The sequence below is a fragment of the Bombina bombina genome, chromosome 5 (assembly GCF_027579735.1).
Source record: "Bombina bombina isolate aBomBom1 chromosome 5, aBomBom1.pri, whole genome shotgun sequence".
In the NCBI taxonomy this organism is placed as follows: Eukaryota; Metazoa; Chordata; class Amphibia; order Anura; family Bombinatoridae; genus Bombina; species Bombina bombina.
Window position 1 is genome coordinate 746,689,406 of NC_069503.1, and position 17,876 is coordinate 746,707,281.

The 17,876-nt window shown below is 41.0% G+C and overlaps 1 protein-coding gene across 1 annotated transcript in view; it reads right to left on the reverse strand.

Annotated features, from left to right (window-relative positions):
• The window catches only part of KIAA0319 (KIAA0319 ortholog), a 364,526-nt gene that overhangs the window by 72,303 nt on the left and 274,347 nt on the right, over window positions 1-17,876 (reverse strand). The window contains exon 17 of the mRNA XM_053714803.1: window positions 3,954-4,044. Coding sequence (XP_053570778.1) covers window positions 3,954-4,044 — 91 coding nt within the window. The remainder of the gene's footprint in view (window positions 1-3,953; window positions 4,045-17,876) is intronic.

A 17,876-nucleotide genomic window follows, 5' to 3' on the forward strand; every position in this document is an offset into this window, starting at 1 on the left:
ATAAATGTCTAAAATCGTAGAAAATAAAAAGGAGATGAAAACCATCTAAGAACGTATTCAAAATACTTCTTAATTGCTAAGTAACTATGAGTACCTATTGTTGATTGACATATGCCACAGTTGTGATATTGTCTGTCTGAAAGCAAAAAATGAAAAAGTTCTCTCCTCAAAGAGGCCAAGCCTGAAAGAGCTCTGAAAAATAGTAAGGAGTTCTAAAATATTGATTGGAAACCTCGCCTCTTCCAAACCCCTTGTGCTGTCAAAAGACCCTTAGACAGCTCCACAACCTGTAAGATTTGCATCTATTAAGAATACAGTCCAGGAAGGATGAACAAAAGTAGGATCCCTGAATAAAAAGATGATAGACTAATCACCAAAACAGAGAGAGTAGAGTGTTAGGATTTAAAAATATCAACTGTGATATCTAAAAACAAACCCTGTATTATTGATTCAGTATGCAAAGCAAAAAGAGATCTCAGAGAAAAACTAGCAAAGGGAACCACGCCCGATGCTTCTGTTATGAGACCTAAAACTTTCATGCACATAGCCACTGAAAAAAATGTGCTAGACTGTAAGTTAGACAGGCTAACGTCACTTACAATTGACTTATGTCCGATCAAGACAAAGACATGAACACAGAATCCATCTAGAAACCCAAAAGTAAGTGACCCTTGTCTGAGGAATCACAAAACTCTTAGGTAAATTAAATCATCTAACCATGTCTTGAAGAAACAAAACTTAGATTATTCATGAAGGATTCCACAAAAAGAAAAGCCCATATATTTGAATACTGCTCTTTCATATGTATGTATTGGGTACTTGTAAAGCGTAACTAATCACCCGTAAGGGACTGAAGATGCTGCTCATTTAATCAACCTCGTAAGGATGAAAGGCTGAATGAACCTCGCCAGAAATCTAACCTGCAACCCTAAGGTTGCTACAGAGCTTAGCCACAGTGCATTAGCATGCTGAGCTATTTGTCCAGCTTTAATAAAAGAAAAGATTTAAGCTAAAAAGACAGAAAGAAGGGCACCAAGAACCTTTGAAAAGATTCATAACCTGTCACTAAACCAAATGGAAAATATTAAATTTCCAAAATGTAACAGTTTTAGTAGAGAAAAACAAAAGCAGGCATAATAGCTTTCAAAGATTATGAAAACAGCAAGCAATAGAGGAGAGGGGTAAAATAACTAAAATGTTGGCGCCAAGAATGACACATTACGCAAAAAGAAGTTAAAAATTTTTTGAGCAAAACTAACACCAGGAAATGACACAATTTGCGTCATAACAAACGCAATTTCGTGCCAAAACAACTAGCGTCAACTAGCGTCAACAAAGACGCAGGAAATGCCGAAATTTGCACCATCAAAGGCGCAACTTCAGGCCAGAAAATTTAGCGTCAAGAATGACGCAATAAAAAACAGCATTTTGCGCCCTCGCGAGCCTAGATCTGCCCGCGAAATTAGAAAAAGGATCCCAACATGATTCCTATACTGAAACTGTTTACACTGCAAAAGGGAAATATACATAGACCTGACTCATGGCAAATATAAGTAAAATACATATATTTAAAACTTTATATTTATACATAAAGCACCAAACCATAGCTGAGAGTGTCTTAAATAAAGATACATACTTACCGAAAGACACCCATCCACGCAAAGCAGATAGCCAAACCAGTACTGAAAACTATCAGCAGAGGTAATGGTATATAAGAGTATATCATCGATCTGAAAAGGGAGGTAGGAGATGAATCCTTACGACCGATAACAGAGAACCCTTGAAAAGATTTCCTGTGAGGGAAACCATAAAATCAATAGACGATTTCTCTTTACATCCCTCTGACAAACACTGTACTCTAAGAGGAATTGGGCTTCAGAATGCTTAGAAGCGCTTCTCATAGAAGAAATCATAAAAATCAAGCATAAACTTACTTCACCACTTCCATAGGAGGCAAAGTTTGTAAAACTGAATTGTGGGTGTGGTAAGGGGTGTATTTATAGGCATTTGAGGTTTGGGAAACTTTGCCCACTCCTGGTAGGAATGTATATCCCATACGTCACTAGCACATGGACTCTTGCCAATTACATGAAAGAAATTAGGTTGTATTACCAAATGTCAGATCTTACTTTGAACTTTCTTGATAACACAGAGGATTGATTGGATTATATGGGAGGATAAACGGCACTAGAAAATAGGAGCCATAGAAGGTGTTGAGAGTAAGCAATAATAGACATAATATAGAGAGACACAAAGAAAAAATGAATATTGGACTGAGGACCTCACCACTGACTAAGAATTTAAAGATAATTGGCCTCAGAATGCACACCCACTGGTAATTGACAATTCTCTACTTTTTGATTGTGGTTCCTTATAACTATTTTTAATATTCCTGTTCTTTCTTCTTTTTCCATTTCATATTTTTCCAAATTTATATCTTATTTCACTGGTTATTCAATATTTATTTCCCTTCAGCTGATGATACAGAGATGTTGTCTTAAGGGTGTACCACCTCCTGAAGTGTCTATATATGACCCTTTTGCCTTACCCTTTATTGCATATGGTAATAGTTTTGTATGTTAACATAGATTTATATTTTCAGGGACTCTAATTTCAGGAACTACCCTATGTTAAAGTTACTCTTAGATCGGATTTAAGGTTCTGGACACTTCCTCTACTGAATCTGCACAAGATCTTTAAGTTGTATAATGTATGTAAAGAAGAGGAGGTTTGAGAAGCCTGCTAGTTAATGATGGAATTAGAACATATTACACTTTTATATATAAACAGTTTGATTGTTCATTGTTCTTTATATCTATTTTGAATTTTATATCTATGTGTAAAACCAATAACTATTTTTTAACAAACAAAAAAATATTTTTTAAGTTATGGATAGTAATAATAATAAACACAAGTAATTTGTAATTTTAGGTGTTTTCAACTGAGTTGATATATATTTGTTTACATTTTACTGGATTCAATGTTAAAGGGATTTTCTTTATCACACTCAAAATAGTGTCTTACATTTTTGAATGATAATATGTGCTTTAATGTTTATAAATATTTTATTCATTTTGCAGCAAGGGTAATTCACAATATTTTATTCATTTTGCAGCAAGGGTAATTCACTTTTAGGTTATAATAGTTTCATGTTGTACAAGAAGTGGGATACACTAGATGATTTTCAGTAAAAGCCCATTTCTGACTCTCTAGCTTAAACAGGTCTGTGCAGTTGATTCATCCAAAAACAGAGATATGAGTGAACGATAGACAATCAGACATATAGGAAATAAATATTGTTAATGCTGGAGACTGGAGGGGGCTCTGAAAGCTGTTTAGCTACCAAGCCAACACTCTGATATATGGATAGAGCAAAACTTTTAAGGAAACATTACATTTTTATTGCAACATCACATGAGAAAAGTGCACCATAAATGTTTGTAATGTTTAAAAACTACCATTTTTAAATGCAAGACAGAAAACAGTGAACACAATTACTAGTCCTCTCCATCAGTATTGGAATTACTCAACACAAGGTCCTGGAGCAAATGTTTTTTGGGTCCCCCGAAGGTAACTAAGTAATAAGCAATAGTAATAATATACATGCTGATCTGTATAATAATTTAAGGATAGGTCGATAGATTTACCTGCATTCTGCACTTATAAAAGTCTCCCCTGCATTAGTATTGTACACATTCTGCACAAGACTATGGATAGACCAGCTGCCATGGGTCCCCAACACTTGGGACCTGGTGCAACTGCACCTGCTACACCAATGGTGGTTCCCCCCTTGTGATTGATGTTAAATACAGTAATAGAGGGAAACATTCATATCCATACTTAACTACTTAAATTTCTTAATTGTTCCCAACCAGAAGGTCAGTGGTAATCTCTGAACCCTGCCAAAATTAACTGAGTTTCATTTAAAAGTTGTTTTATTTTAGTAGTTTTACCTTTTGCAGCAACAGATGCAGACCCAAGTGATTCCCATTATGAAGGCCACCAAAGTAAAAGTTAATACAGTGACATAAAGCATACTCCATTCTGCAAAACAAACAAACAAAACAGTTTGTGCAGGAAATGCAACAGACATTAATAATGGCATCAATACTATTCAGATGTGCAAGTGGTTTGAATGGTTTTACTTGTCCAGCTTCTAGACTATTTGTTATCACTAGCATAACTTACAACCAGCATCCACCCAACACTACCACATAAACTATATTGATTTGATGGCTATTTATCAGAATATCTTGTCTACCAGCTCTGCTTACCTAGTGAGTCTCATTCCACTTAGTGACGTGTGGTGACGTCAGAGGCTGGTGAGGCAGTGGCTAGGATACACCTTCATTCTTTAGATATCCTTTGTTGAAGAAATAGCAATGCACATGGGTGAGCCAATCGCATGAGGTATCTATGTGCAGCCACCAATAAGCAGCTACTGAGCATATTTAGATATGATTTTCAACAAAGGATATCAAAAGAATGAAGAAAATTAGATATTAGATGTAAATTGGAAAGTTATTTCAAATTGCATGCTCTTTCTAAATCATGAAAGAAAACATGGGTTTCATGTCCCTTTAAATGGTGTCTTGGAAAACTGGTCAACTTAGTAAACATCTGATTTTAGTCTAAAAGATTGTAACAGAAACTCTTGCCAGATAACAAAATGCTTGCTCTGATTATGAGATCTAGAAATCCAGGCCCATTAAAATATGTTTAAAACATACTTTTTACTTGAATGCTGCAAATTATGCTTAACCCCTTAATGACCACAATATACCCTGTATGTCACTGGTCATTAAGGGTTTTTTCAGGACATAATAGCACAAGTCTAGCAAGAAGACGCTATTAATACTCTCCCTCCAGCAGGCTTTGTGGAATAGAGCAGTCTCAACGCTGATGGCAAGACCGCGCTATAAAACAATCAAGTCCCAAAAAAAGGCCAGTGACATACAGGGTACGTCGCTGGTCCTTAAGGGGTTAAAGATTCCTTCATTATTCTGTAAATATAAAAATGTCTTGATCCAGTGGCAGCTGGTGAAATTTAAAGATGGTGGGGCGCTTGACCCCACCCCTTTAAATAAAGCCACCTCCTCAGATGGCACCACCAATTCATTAATTAAATAAATAAAAGGTAGACCAAAACACAGAAAAGCACTCGGGGGGGGGGGGGAGAGGGAGAGAGGGATGAGGGAGAGGGGGGGGGGGGAGAGGGAGAGGGGGGGAGAGAGACACACAGAGGGTTAGAGAGAAAGACACAATCACACAGACGGTTAGAGAGACACATAAGTGATGAGAGAGTCAGAGGGGGAGGAAGAGAGACAGAGAGAGAAAGAGACCATGGGGGAGAACAACACATAAGGAGAGACAGAGGGAGTGGGAGAGAGAGAGAGAGACAGACGGATAGAGAAAGAGAGATGGATAGAGAGAGACACACACTGAGGGGAGAGACAGAGAGAAAGAGGGGAGAGACAAAGACACAGAGGGGAGAGACAGAGGGGAGACAGAGGGGAGAGAGAGAGACACAGAGGGGAGAGAGAGACACACAGAGAGGAGAGAGAGAGAGACACAGAGGGGAGAGAGAGAGACACAAAGGGGGGAGAGAGAAACAGAGGGGAGAGAGAGAGAGAGACAGAGGGGAGAGAGAGAGAGATATAGAGGGGAGAGAGAGACAGAGGGGAGAGAGAGAGAGACAGATTGGAGAGAGAGAGAGACAGAGGGGGAGAGAGAGAGACAGAGGGGAGAGAGAGAGAGACAGAGACAGAGGGGAGAGAGAGAGAGACAGAGGGGAGAGAGAGAGAGACAGAGGGGAGAGAGAGAGAAAGAGGGGAGAGAGAGAGAGAGAGACAGAGGGGGAGAGAGAGAGACAGAGGGGAGAGAGAGACAGAGGGGAGAGAGAGACAGAGGGGAGAGAGAGAGACAGAGGGGAGAGAGAGACAGAGGGGAGAGAGAGACAGAGGGGGCGAGAGAGACAGAGGGGAGAGAGAGACAGAGGGGAGAGAGAGAGATAGATAGAGGGGGGCAAAAGAGAGATAGAGGGGGGCAAGAGAGAGAGACAGAGGGGAGAGAGAGACATAGGGGAGAGAGACAGAGGGGAGAGCGAGACACAGAGGGGAGAGAGAGAGACACAGAGGGGAGAGAGAGAGAGAGAGAGACAGAGGGGAGAGAGAGAGACAGAGGGGGATAGGGAACACTGAAATGGGAGAGGGAACACTGAAATGGGGGAGGCACCACTGAATGCTTAAGTAATATTTTAAGTAACTATCAAATGCTAATAGTCTACAATCTATTTTAAATATATGAAACAGAACAGCACATATAAATGGGAGCATTAATAAATTATTATTTGTTGTCTACATCAGGGTTGTCCAACATACACATAAGGAATCCCTGGTTTAAATGAAATACTATAGCTACAGGAGCCATGGAGAATATTTGCTATAACTCATTCTAAACTGCTTGGTTTCATTTTACATTACCATGCTTTTGGTCTAGCTTACTCTTGTGAAATAACAACTCATCCATACAAACAGCATAATAGTAAGATAATGGAGTGAGAATACACAGTTGCAGAGCTACAGAGAGTTCTGAAAGAGAATGAGGTTATAAACTAGTGTGCAGTACAGAGGCAAGCTGCTTAGGTAGTGGGTGTAAAGTTTGAGTAAACATAATACAAAAACGATCCTTAAACTGCTGTAAAAGAGTAAAAAAACAAAAAAACACTAAACCACATTCATTAAATTATCATTTTCACTAACAGCATCCCTTTCAGCAAAATCTAAGGTTGCAGAACTTAAATCAATAAAATGTGGCTAAAACACTGCTCTCTGCAAGTCTGCATCTCTTTCTGCTCTGTAAGGAAGTGACAGTGGAACATTCCACTGCACTTGGAGGGGGGAGTACAGAACTCTCTTTTTTATCGAATCAAAGCTTACAGCTGAACAAGGCAGCAACAACATAAACTAAAGTAGTTTTTTTCCGTTTTTGTTTTGTTTTATATGATTTAACATCCAGCCCCAACCCTAAGTTCCCCTGACTGATGCCTCTCACTGGATTGGTTCAGTCCCAAAGAGGCCTGCCTCAAATAAGCACTTATGGGCCATGCAATGATCTTAACCACTTTCATCCAGTAGGTGGCGCAGCATGTTGTGTAATGGAGGGCAGACCTGCTTGTGCCTCTCCATTGCACAACATGTAGCTGTGGAAAAAAAATGCTGTAAAGAAAAATTGCAATTTTTTTTTAAAAGCCAATAAAAAAATATATATTTTTGCCCATATGAGAGGTGAAGCCCTGTCTCACCTGCCTCTAGTGACTGCACATCACTATGTCAATATTAAAGGGACATTAAACACTAAGAACCAGATTACAAGTGGAGCGCGTGCGAGCGGCAAGGGGTTTATCACGGGTGTTTGCACTGGTTGGGGTTTATCGTTCTTATTACAAGTTGAAAGTAAAACGCAATTGCTTGAGCGTAATTCAAGTTACACTCCTCGAGTTAACGCTTCCTAAGAGTTCTGGTTAACTGTTTTTTGAAACAAAAAAGGGTCTCATAACACATCTAAAATACATTACAAAGTACAGTTACAGTTAAACCATCTACAAAAAATGATTAAAAAAATATTGTACAAAAAATTTATAAGTGCTTTGGACATATACATCTGAAGATGTATATGTATATGTATATATATATATATATATATATATATATATATATATATACAGTATATATATATGTGTGTGTATATATATATATATATATATAAATAAATTGAAAAATTGGCAGCACTCACCATTCAAAGAAGGGCTTATGCTATAGATACAAAAAGCCAAAGAGTGACACAGGCTGCACAAAAACTATTTAAAGGGACATGAAATCCAAAAAATTTCCTTTATGATTCAGATAGAGAATATAATTTTAAACAACTTTCCAATTTACTTCTATTATCTAATTTGCTTCCTTCTCTTGTTATCCTTTGCTGGAAGGTTTATCTAGACACGCTCATGAGCAGCAGAGAACCTAGGTTCTAATGGTTGATTGGTGGCTGCATATATAATTTTAAACAACTTTCCAATTTACTTCTATTATCTAATTTGCTTCCTTCTCTTGTTATCCTTTGCTGGAAGGTTTATCTAGAATATAATTTTAAACAACTTTCCAATTTACTTCTATTATCTAATTTGCTTCCTTCTCTTGTTATCCTTTGCTGGAAGGTTTATCTAGACACGCTCATGAGCAGCAGAGAACCTAGGTTCTAATGGTTGATTGGTGGCTGCATATATATTTTGATTGTGATTGGCTCACCCATGTGTTCAGTTAGAAACCAGTAGTGCATTGCTGCTCCTTCAACAAATGATACCAAGAGAATGAAACAAATTAGATAATAGAAGTAAAATAGAAAGTTGTTTAAAATTGTATTCCCTATCTGAATCATGAATTAAAAAATGTGGGTTTCATGTCCCTTTAAGGTTTAAAACAGTGGAAGACAAGTACAGTGGAGACATCCACCAAGAGATTACTCACAGTGTATAGTGTTTAAATAAAGCAGGGTATACCACAATCAAACTTATCAACATTATCAGGTTCAATATCAAAGACCAGAACTAGTATTGCCTAGGTGTACACCTCATAGGATATTCAGAAATATACAACACAAAGTCTCTGCAGATAAGAGGGAACTTAGTGATTTTGCACGCCCTGTTGATTATTATTTATTATTTTATTATTATCGGTTATTTGTAGAGGGCCAACAGATTCCGCAGCGCTATAAACAAAGGCGGAGTACAACAAAACAATTATAGGGATCAAATGGGTAGAGGGCCCTGCCAAGAGTTGCACTGTTGTAGTCAGCTCTTAAGAAGGTGATCTACAAACAGCTGGACCCTTAGGCGTACATGCTAAGGGGGTTCAGGGGATAGCAATGGAGGAGAGGAACTGGTATAAAGAAAGGTTAGCGTAGGTTGTATGCATCCCTGAACAGTAGAGTCTTTAGGGAGCACTTGAAGCTTTTAAAACTAGAAGAGAGTCTTGTGGAGCAAGGCAGAGAGTTCCACAAGATGGAAGCCAATCTGGAGAAGTCCTGTAAACGGGAGTGTGATGAGGTGACAAGAGAGGAGGAGAGTAGGAGGTCGTGAGCAGAGCGAGGGGGACGGGAGGGAGAGTATCTGGAGACAAGGTCTGAGATATAGGGAGGAGCAGTGCAGTTGAGGACTTTGTATGTCAGAATGAGAATTTTGTGTTTGATCCTAGAGGCAAGAGGAAGCCAGTGAAGAGATTGGCAGAGAGGTGCAGCAGATGAAGAGTGACGTGTAAGGAAGATGAGTCTAGCAGAGGCATTCATTATGGATTGTAAAGGAGCTAGGCGGCAGGTGGGGAGACCAGAGAGGACAGAGTTGCAGTAATTGAGGCGGGAAAGAATGAGAGAGTGGATTAAAATCTTAGTTGTGTCTTGTGTAAGGAAGTGTCTAATTTTAGAGATGTTTTTAAGGTGGAAGCAGCAAGCTTTAGCCAATGACTGAATGTGAGGAGTGAAAGAAAGATCTGAGTCAAATGTGACCCACGAGACATCGGGCATGCGGGGTAGGGGTAATGATGGAGTTGTCGACAGTTATAGAGAGATTGGGGGTGGAGAGTTTAGAAGAAGGGGGGAAAATAAGGAGCTCAGTTTTGGAGAGATTTAGCTTGAGGTAGTGAGAGGACATCCAGTTAGAAATGTGAGAAAGACAGTAAGTGACACGGGTTAGCAAGGAAGGAGATAGGTCTGGTGCAGAGAAGTAGATTTGGGTGTCGTCGGCATACAAATGATATTGTAAACCGTGGGACTTTATTAGGGAACCTGATGATAATCCTTTCCAAAGATTCACGTTAATGCAATAAAAGGTTCTTACAGCTGTTTGAGCTCAAAGTGCAAACGCACACTCAAACCTAAAAGCCGAAGAGAGGTGGAGCCTGACAGTCCCACACTAGTAATTACAGAAATGATTCATTTACGGATCCAGAGAAATGCTATGAGCATGAAGCCAGTCCACAAATGTGTAAAGCCTTAATTACCAGATGTTACTGCCAAACGCCAGCTTCTGATCCAAACTGTGATCCAAATGTGCTAGATAATACTGGCCGTACTATGCTGATAGGTCCCAAAGATAGCGGCAATCCCTGAGCTGTGTTTGAGCTCACTTCCAACCTCACATGTAGGCAGATCCAGGCTGTCGACAACTTTCCAAAGGTAATGGGGAGCACGGTACACAGGAAACCAGGTAACACTCAAACAGGAGAACTCTCCACTGCGGACTGATGACACATTTCACCCTTCCCCTTGTGGGCTGGCACGGGGCTTCGTCAGATACCTCTTGCGTTGACACACAGTGCTTAAATAGAACATCACAGGGTCTATTGCAACAAAATTACTTAAAAGCAAAGTTACATTGTTACAACTTGGGTATAGTATAACAAGTTAAACGTTACAGTTGCCTATTCTGAACATGGCATTTAAAACCTGTTATTTTCATCATAGGTATACCTCAACTATGAGAGACAAAATGTGGAAACAAATCCAGACAATCACATTGTCTGATTTGCAAAGAATTTATTTGCATAATATGGTGGAAAATAAGTATTTGGTCACCTACAAACAAGCAAGATTTCTGGCTCTCACAGACCTGTATCTTCTTCTTTAAGAGGCTCCTCTGTCCTCCACTCATTACCTGTATTAATGGCACCTGTTTGAACTTGTTATCAGTATAAAAGACACCTGTCCACAAGCTCAAACAGTCACACTCCAAACTCCACTATGGTGAAGACCAAAGAGCTGTCGAAGGACACCAGAAACAAAATTGTAGACATGCACCAGGCTGGGAAGACTGTATCTGCAATAGGCAAGCAGCTTGGTGTGAAGAAATCAACTGTGGGAGCAATAATTAGAAAATGGAAGACATACAAGACCACTGATAATCTCCCTCAATCTGGGACTCCACACAAGATCTCACCCCGTGGGGTCAAAAAGATCACAAGAATGGTGAGCAAACATCCCAGAACCACACAGGGGGACCTAGTGAATGACCTGCAGAGAGCTGGGACCAATGCAACAAAGGCTACCATCAGTAACACATTACGCTGCCAGGGACTCAGATCCTGCAGTGCCAGACGTGTCCCACTGCTTAAGCCAGTACATGTCCGGGCCCGTCTGAAGTATGCTAGAGAGCATTTGGATGATCCAGAAGCGGATTGGGAGAATGTCATATGGTCAGATGAAACCAAAGTAGAACTGTTTGGAAGAAACACAACTAGTCGTGTTTGGAGGAGAGAGAATGCTGAGTTGCAACCAAAGAACACCATACCTACTGTGAAGCATGGGGGTGGCAACATCATGCTTGAGGCTGTTTCTCTGCAAAGGGAACAGGTCGACTGATCCATGTACATGAAAGAATGAATGGGGCCATGTATCGTGAGATTTTGAGTGCAAACCTCCTTCCATCAGCAAGGGCATTGAAGATGAAATGTGGCTGGGTCTTTCAGCATGACAATGATCCCAAACACACCGCCCGGGCAACGAAGGAATGGCTTCGTAAGAAGCATTTCAAGGTCCTGGAGTGGCCTAGCCAGTCTCCAGATCTCAACCCCATAGAAAACCTTTGGAGAGAGTTGAAAGTCTGTGTTGCCCAGCGACAGTTCCAAAACATCACTGCTCTAGAGGAGATCTGCATGCAGGAATGGACCAACATACCAGCAACAGTGTGTGACAACCTTGTGAAGACTTACAGAAAACGTTTGACCTTTTAAATTGCCAACAAAGGATATATAACAAAGTATTGAGATGAACTTTTGATATTGACCAAATACTTATTTTCCACCATAATTTGCAAATACATTCTTTCCAAATCAGACAATGTGATTGTCTGGATTTGTTTCCACATTTTGTCTCTCATAGTTGAGGTATACCTATGATGAAAATTATAGGCCTCTCTCATCTTCTTAAGTGGGAGAACTTGCACAATTGGTGGCTGACTAAATACTTTTTTGCCCCACTGTATATCCACTTTGCTTCTTTCTGAAACAGCAACCTGTCAGCATTGCCTCCTCTCCTCCTATTTTTAACATTTTTTTTTTATCCAGAAAATGTCTCCCAATGGGGCTATCAATGTTTGTATTTTTAATGCTGTTTTTGTGTTCCGAAATTCTTTCTTTCTTTTTACAAACGGGGACACGAGCAGTAAAGAAGGTAAATCACCCCTGTGTTATTGCAGGTAATCCATTGTTTGATTTTAAACAAGTGATTCACATCCATGAAAAATGTTTTAGTTTTCACCAGGCTACTGCAATACACACATTTACCACAGGGTTACAACCTACTCTAGGCTGGGCAGCTGTTAACCAGTTTTTTTGCAGGAGTTCCTTTCTCATACTCACTGTGAACCAGGCTATCTCTGAGGGTTAGTGCCCTTTTTGCTGTAATTCGTGGGTAGTCTGTGATAATCTCATCTTGGGAGCTATCCACCTGTAAAATATGTCAGTTTTTTTTGGAGGATTGATCTAATCTTACCCCAATGGCTGTTAAATGTTGTGATAATCCTGACTGGGTTCTCTTCTGCCTTTTGTTTTTCTTTAAACAATAGGTCCTGCCTAGAGCTTTTCCTAGCTCTAATCCAAGCTCACTTAATCTGCCTGGTCGAGTATCCCCTCGCCTTGAATCTGGATGCCATCTCCTCAGCTTGCCTTTCAAAGGATGCCTCTGTGGAGCAGTTTCTTTTGAGCCTCAGAAACTGCCCCGTAGGAATACCATCCTTTAAAGCTTGTGGATGATGGCTTTTAGTGTGCAACTATTTGTTGCTGTGGCTTTTCTATACACCTCCGTGGTTAAGCCATTGTTGTGCTTCCTAATCAAAAGATCCAAGAAAGAGGTTTCCACCTTGTTAACCTCAAAAGTTAGAAAAATGATCAGAGAATTTTGGTTAAGAAAGTCAACAAACAAGTTAACCTCTTCAACACTGCCTTTACATAGTATGAAGGCATTGTCCACATATCTTAGTGCCACATGTGCCTTCACCCATTCACTCAGCCTGCAGAATACCTCTTGTTTTTACCAAAGGCCTAAGTGTAGGCAAGCATAGGTGGGGGCACATGTGACACCTGTGGCTGTACCTCTCTGCTGGCAAAACGATTTCCCATCAAAAATAAAAATATTATTTTTTAATACAAATTCCAGTAGCCTGATAACAAATTCAGTGTGTTTCTTATAGCTCTCTCCTCTAGTATCCAAAAAATACCTAGCGGCTTTATATCCAGCCCAGTGGGGAATAGAAGAATATAAGGACTCATAGGCTAAACGGATTATACTCCGAAGCCAAAAAGAAAGAGAGGTTACCGAGGCCTTCTGACCTCTCCTCTGTCCAGAGTAAACAACAAACAGGTTAGATGTTTGGCAAAAATCTTTAGTAGCCTGTAAGTAAAACTTCTTTGAAGAAGGATTATGACATAATGATGGAACAACAAACTCTTGATTGATATTCTTGTTAGAAACCACCTTAGGTAAAAACCCAGGTTTTGTACGCAGAACAACTTTATCTGAATGAAAGATCAGATAAGGAGAATCACAATGTAAGGCAGATAACTCCGAGACTCTTCGAGCCGAGGAAATAGCCATCAGAAAAAGAACTTTCCATGAAAGAAGTTTGATATCAATAGAATGAAGGGGTTCAAACGGAACCCCTTGAAGAACTTTAAGAACCAAGTTTAAGCTCCATGGAGGAGCAACAGGTTTAAACACAGGCTTAATTCTAACTAAAGCCTGACAAAATGCCTGAACGTCTGGAACTTCTGCCAGACGCTTGTGTAAAAGAATAGACAGAGCAGAAATCTGTCCCTTTAAAGAACTAGCTGATAATCCTTTGTCCAAACCCTCTTGGAGGAAGGACAATATCCTAGGAATCCTAACCATACTCCATGAGTAATTCTTGGATTCACACCAATGAAGATATTTACGCCATATCTTGTGGTAAATTTTCCTGGTGACAAGCTTTCATGCCTGTATTAAGGTATCAATTACTGACTCGGAGAAGCCACGCTTTGATAGGATCAAGTGTTCAATCTCCATGCAGTCAGTCTCAGAGAAAGTAGATTCGGATGATTGAAAGTACCTTGTATTAGAAAGTCTTGTCTCAGAGGCAGAGACCATGGTGGAAATGATGACATGTCCACTAGGTCTGCATACCAGGTCCTGCATGGCCACGCAGGCGCTATCAATATCACAGATGCTCTTTCCTGTTTGATTTTGGCAATCAGACGAGGGAGCAGAGGAAATGGCGGAAACACATAAGCCAGGTTGAAGAACCAAGGCGCTGCTAGAGCATCTATCAGTGCCGCTTCTGGGTCCCTGGACCTGGATCCGTAACAAGGAAGCTTGGCGTTCTGGCGAGACGCCATGAGATCCAATTCTGGTTTGCCCCAACGGAGAACCAATTGAGCAAACACCTCCGGATGGAGTTCCCATTCCCCCGGATGAAAAGTCTGACGACTTAGAAAATCCGCCTCCCAGTTCTCTACACCTGGGATATGGATTGCTGACAGGTGGCAAGAGTGAGTCTCTGCCCAGCGAATTATCTTGGAGACTTCTGACATTGCTAGGGAACTCCTGGTTCCCCCTTGATGGTTGATGTAAGCCACAGTCGTGATGTTGTCCGACTGAAATCTGATGAACCTCAGTGTTGCTAGCTGAGGCCAAGCCAGAAGAGCATTGAATATTGCTCTTAACTCCAGAATATTTATTGGGAAGAGTTTCTCCTCCTGAGTCCATGAACCCTGAGCCTTCAGGGAGTTCCAGACTGCACCCCAACCTAGAAGGCTGGCATCTGTTGTTACAATTGTGCAATCTGGTCTGTGAAAGGTCATACCCTTGGACAGATGGGCCCGAGATAACCACCAAAGAAGAGAATCTCTGGTTTCCTGATCCAGATTTAGTAGAGGGGACAAATCTGTGTAATGCCCATTCCACTGACTGAGCATGCATAATTGCAGCGGTCTGAGATGCAGGCGCGCGAATGGCACTATGTCCATCGCCGCTACCATTAAGCCGATTACTTCCATGCACTGAGCCACCCTGGGGCGCGGAATGGAGTGAAGAACACGGCAAGCATTTAGAAGTTTTGATAACCTGGACTCCGTCAGGTAAATTTTCATTTCTACAGAATCTATTAGAGTCCCTAGGAAGGAAACCCTCGTGAGAGGAGATAGAGAACTCTTTTCTTCGTTCACTTTCCACCCATGCGACCTCAGGAATTCCAGAACTATCTCTGTATGAGATTTTGCAATTTGAAAGCTTGACGCCTGTATCAGGATATTGTCCAGGTAAGGAGCCACCGCTATGCCTCGCGGTCTTAGGACCGCCAGAAGTGAGCCCAGAACCTCTGTAAAAATTCTTGGGGCTGTAGCCAACCCGAATGGAAGAGCTACAAATTGGTAATGCCTGTCTAGAAAGGCAAACCTCAGGAACTGATGATGATTCTTGTGAATCGGAATGTGAAGGTAGGCATCCTTTAAGTCCACTGTGGTAATATACTGACCCTCTTGGATCATGGGTAAAATGGTTCGAATAGTTTCCATTTTGAATGACGGAACTCTGAAGAATTTGTTTAGGATCTTTAAATCCAAAATTCGTCTGAAGGTTCCCTCTTTTTTGGGAACCACAAACAGATTTGAATAAAACCCCTGTCCTTGTTCCGTCCGCGGAACTGGATGGATCACTCCCATTACAAGGAGATCTTGTACGCAGCTTAGGAATGCCTCTTTCTTTATCTGGTTTGCAGATAATCTTGAAAGGTGAAATCTCCCTTGTGGAGGAGAAGCTTTGAAGTCCAGAAGATATCCCTGAGATATGATCTCCAACGCCCAGGGATCCTGAACATCTCTTGCCCACGCCTGGGCGAAGAAAGAGAGTCTGCCCCCTACTAGATCCGTTGTCGGATAGGGGGCCGCTCCTTCATGCTGTCTTAGAGGCAGCAGCAGGCTTTCTGGCCTGCTTGCCCTTGTTCCAGGACTGGTTAGGTTTCCAGGCCTGCTTGGATTGAGCAAAAGTTCCCTCTTGTTTTGAAGCAGAGGAAGTTGATGCTGCACCTGCCTTGAAATTTCGAAAGGCACGAAAATTAGACTGTTTGGCCTTTGATTTGGCCCTGTCCTGAGGAAGGGTATGACCCTTACCACCAGTAATGTCAGCAATAATGTCTTTCAAACCAGGCCCGAATAAGGTCTGCCCCTTGAAAGGAATGTTGAGTAATTTAGACTTTGAAGTCACATCAGCTGACCAGGATTTGAGCCATAGCGCCCTACGCGTCTGGATGGCGAATCCGGAATTCTTAGCCGTTAGTTTAGTCAAATGAACAATGGCATCAGAAACAAATGAGTTAGCTAGCTTAAGAGTTCTAAGCTTGTCAACAATTTCAGTCAATGGAGCTGTATGGATGGCCTCTTCCAGGGCCTCAAACCAGAATGCCGCCACAGCAGTGACAGGCGCAATGCATGCAAGGGGCTGTAAAATAAAACCTTGTTGAATAAACATTTTCTTAAGGTAACCCTCTAATTTGTTATCCATTGGATCTGAAAAAGCACAACTGTCCTCAACCGGGATAGTGGTACGCTTTGCTAAAGTAGAAACTGCTCCCTCCACCTTAGGGACAGGTCCGGCTATAAGTCAGGTGTAGTGGCATCTATTGGAAACATTTTTCTAAATATAGGAGGTGGGGAAAAGGGCACACCGGGCCTATCCCACTCCTTACTAATAATTTCTGTAAGCCTTTTAGGTATTGGAAAAACATCAGTACTCACCGGCACTGCATAGTATTTATCCAGCCTACACAATTTCTCTGGCACTGCAATTGTGTCACAGTCATTCAGAGCAGCTAATACCTCACCAAGCAATACACGGAGGTTCTTAAGCTTAAATTTAAAATTAGAAATCTCTGAATCAGTTCTCCCCGATTCAGAGACTTCACCCACAGACTGAAGCTCTCCGTCCTCAGGTTCTGCATATTGTGACGCAGTATCAGACATGGCTCTTACAGCATCTACGCGCTCTGTATCTCGTCTAACCCCAGAGCTATCGCGCTTGCCTCTCAATTCAAGCAATCTGGATAATACCTCTGACAGGGTATTATTCATGATTGCAGCCATGTCCTGCAAAGTAATCGCTATGGGCGTCCCTGATGTACTTGGCGCCATATTAGCGTGCGTCCCTTGAGTGGGAGGCGAAGGGTCCGACACGTGGGGAGAGTTAGTCGGCATAACTTCCCCCTCGACAGACCCCTCTGGTGACAATTCTTTTATAGATAAAGACTGATCTTTACTGTTTAAGGTGAAATCAATACATTTAGTACAGATTCTCCTATGGGGCTCCACCATGGCTTTTAAACATAATGAACAAGTATCCTCTGTTTCAGACATGTTTGTACAGACTAGCAATGAGACTAGCAAGCTTGGAAAACACTTTAAAGCAAGTTAACAAGCAATATAAAAAACGTTACTGTGCCTTTAAGAGAAACAAATTTTGACAAAATTTGAAATAACAGTGAAAAAAGGCAGTTACACTAACAACATTTTTACAGTGTATGTAACAAGTCAGCAGAGCATTGCACCCACTTGAATGGATGATTAACCCCTTAATAACAAAAACAGAATAATAAATGACAAAAACGTTTTTTAAACACAGTCACAACAACTGCCACAGTCTACTGTGATTGCTACCCTCCTCAAACATGACTTTGAAGCCTTTTGAGCCCTTCAGAGATGTCCTGTATCATGCAGAGGGAAGCTGAATGTCTCTGTCAGTATTTTTAGCTGCACAGAAAAGCACTAAAATAGGCCCTTCCCACTCATATTGCAACAGTGGAA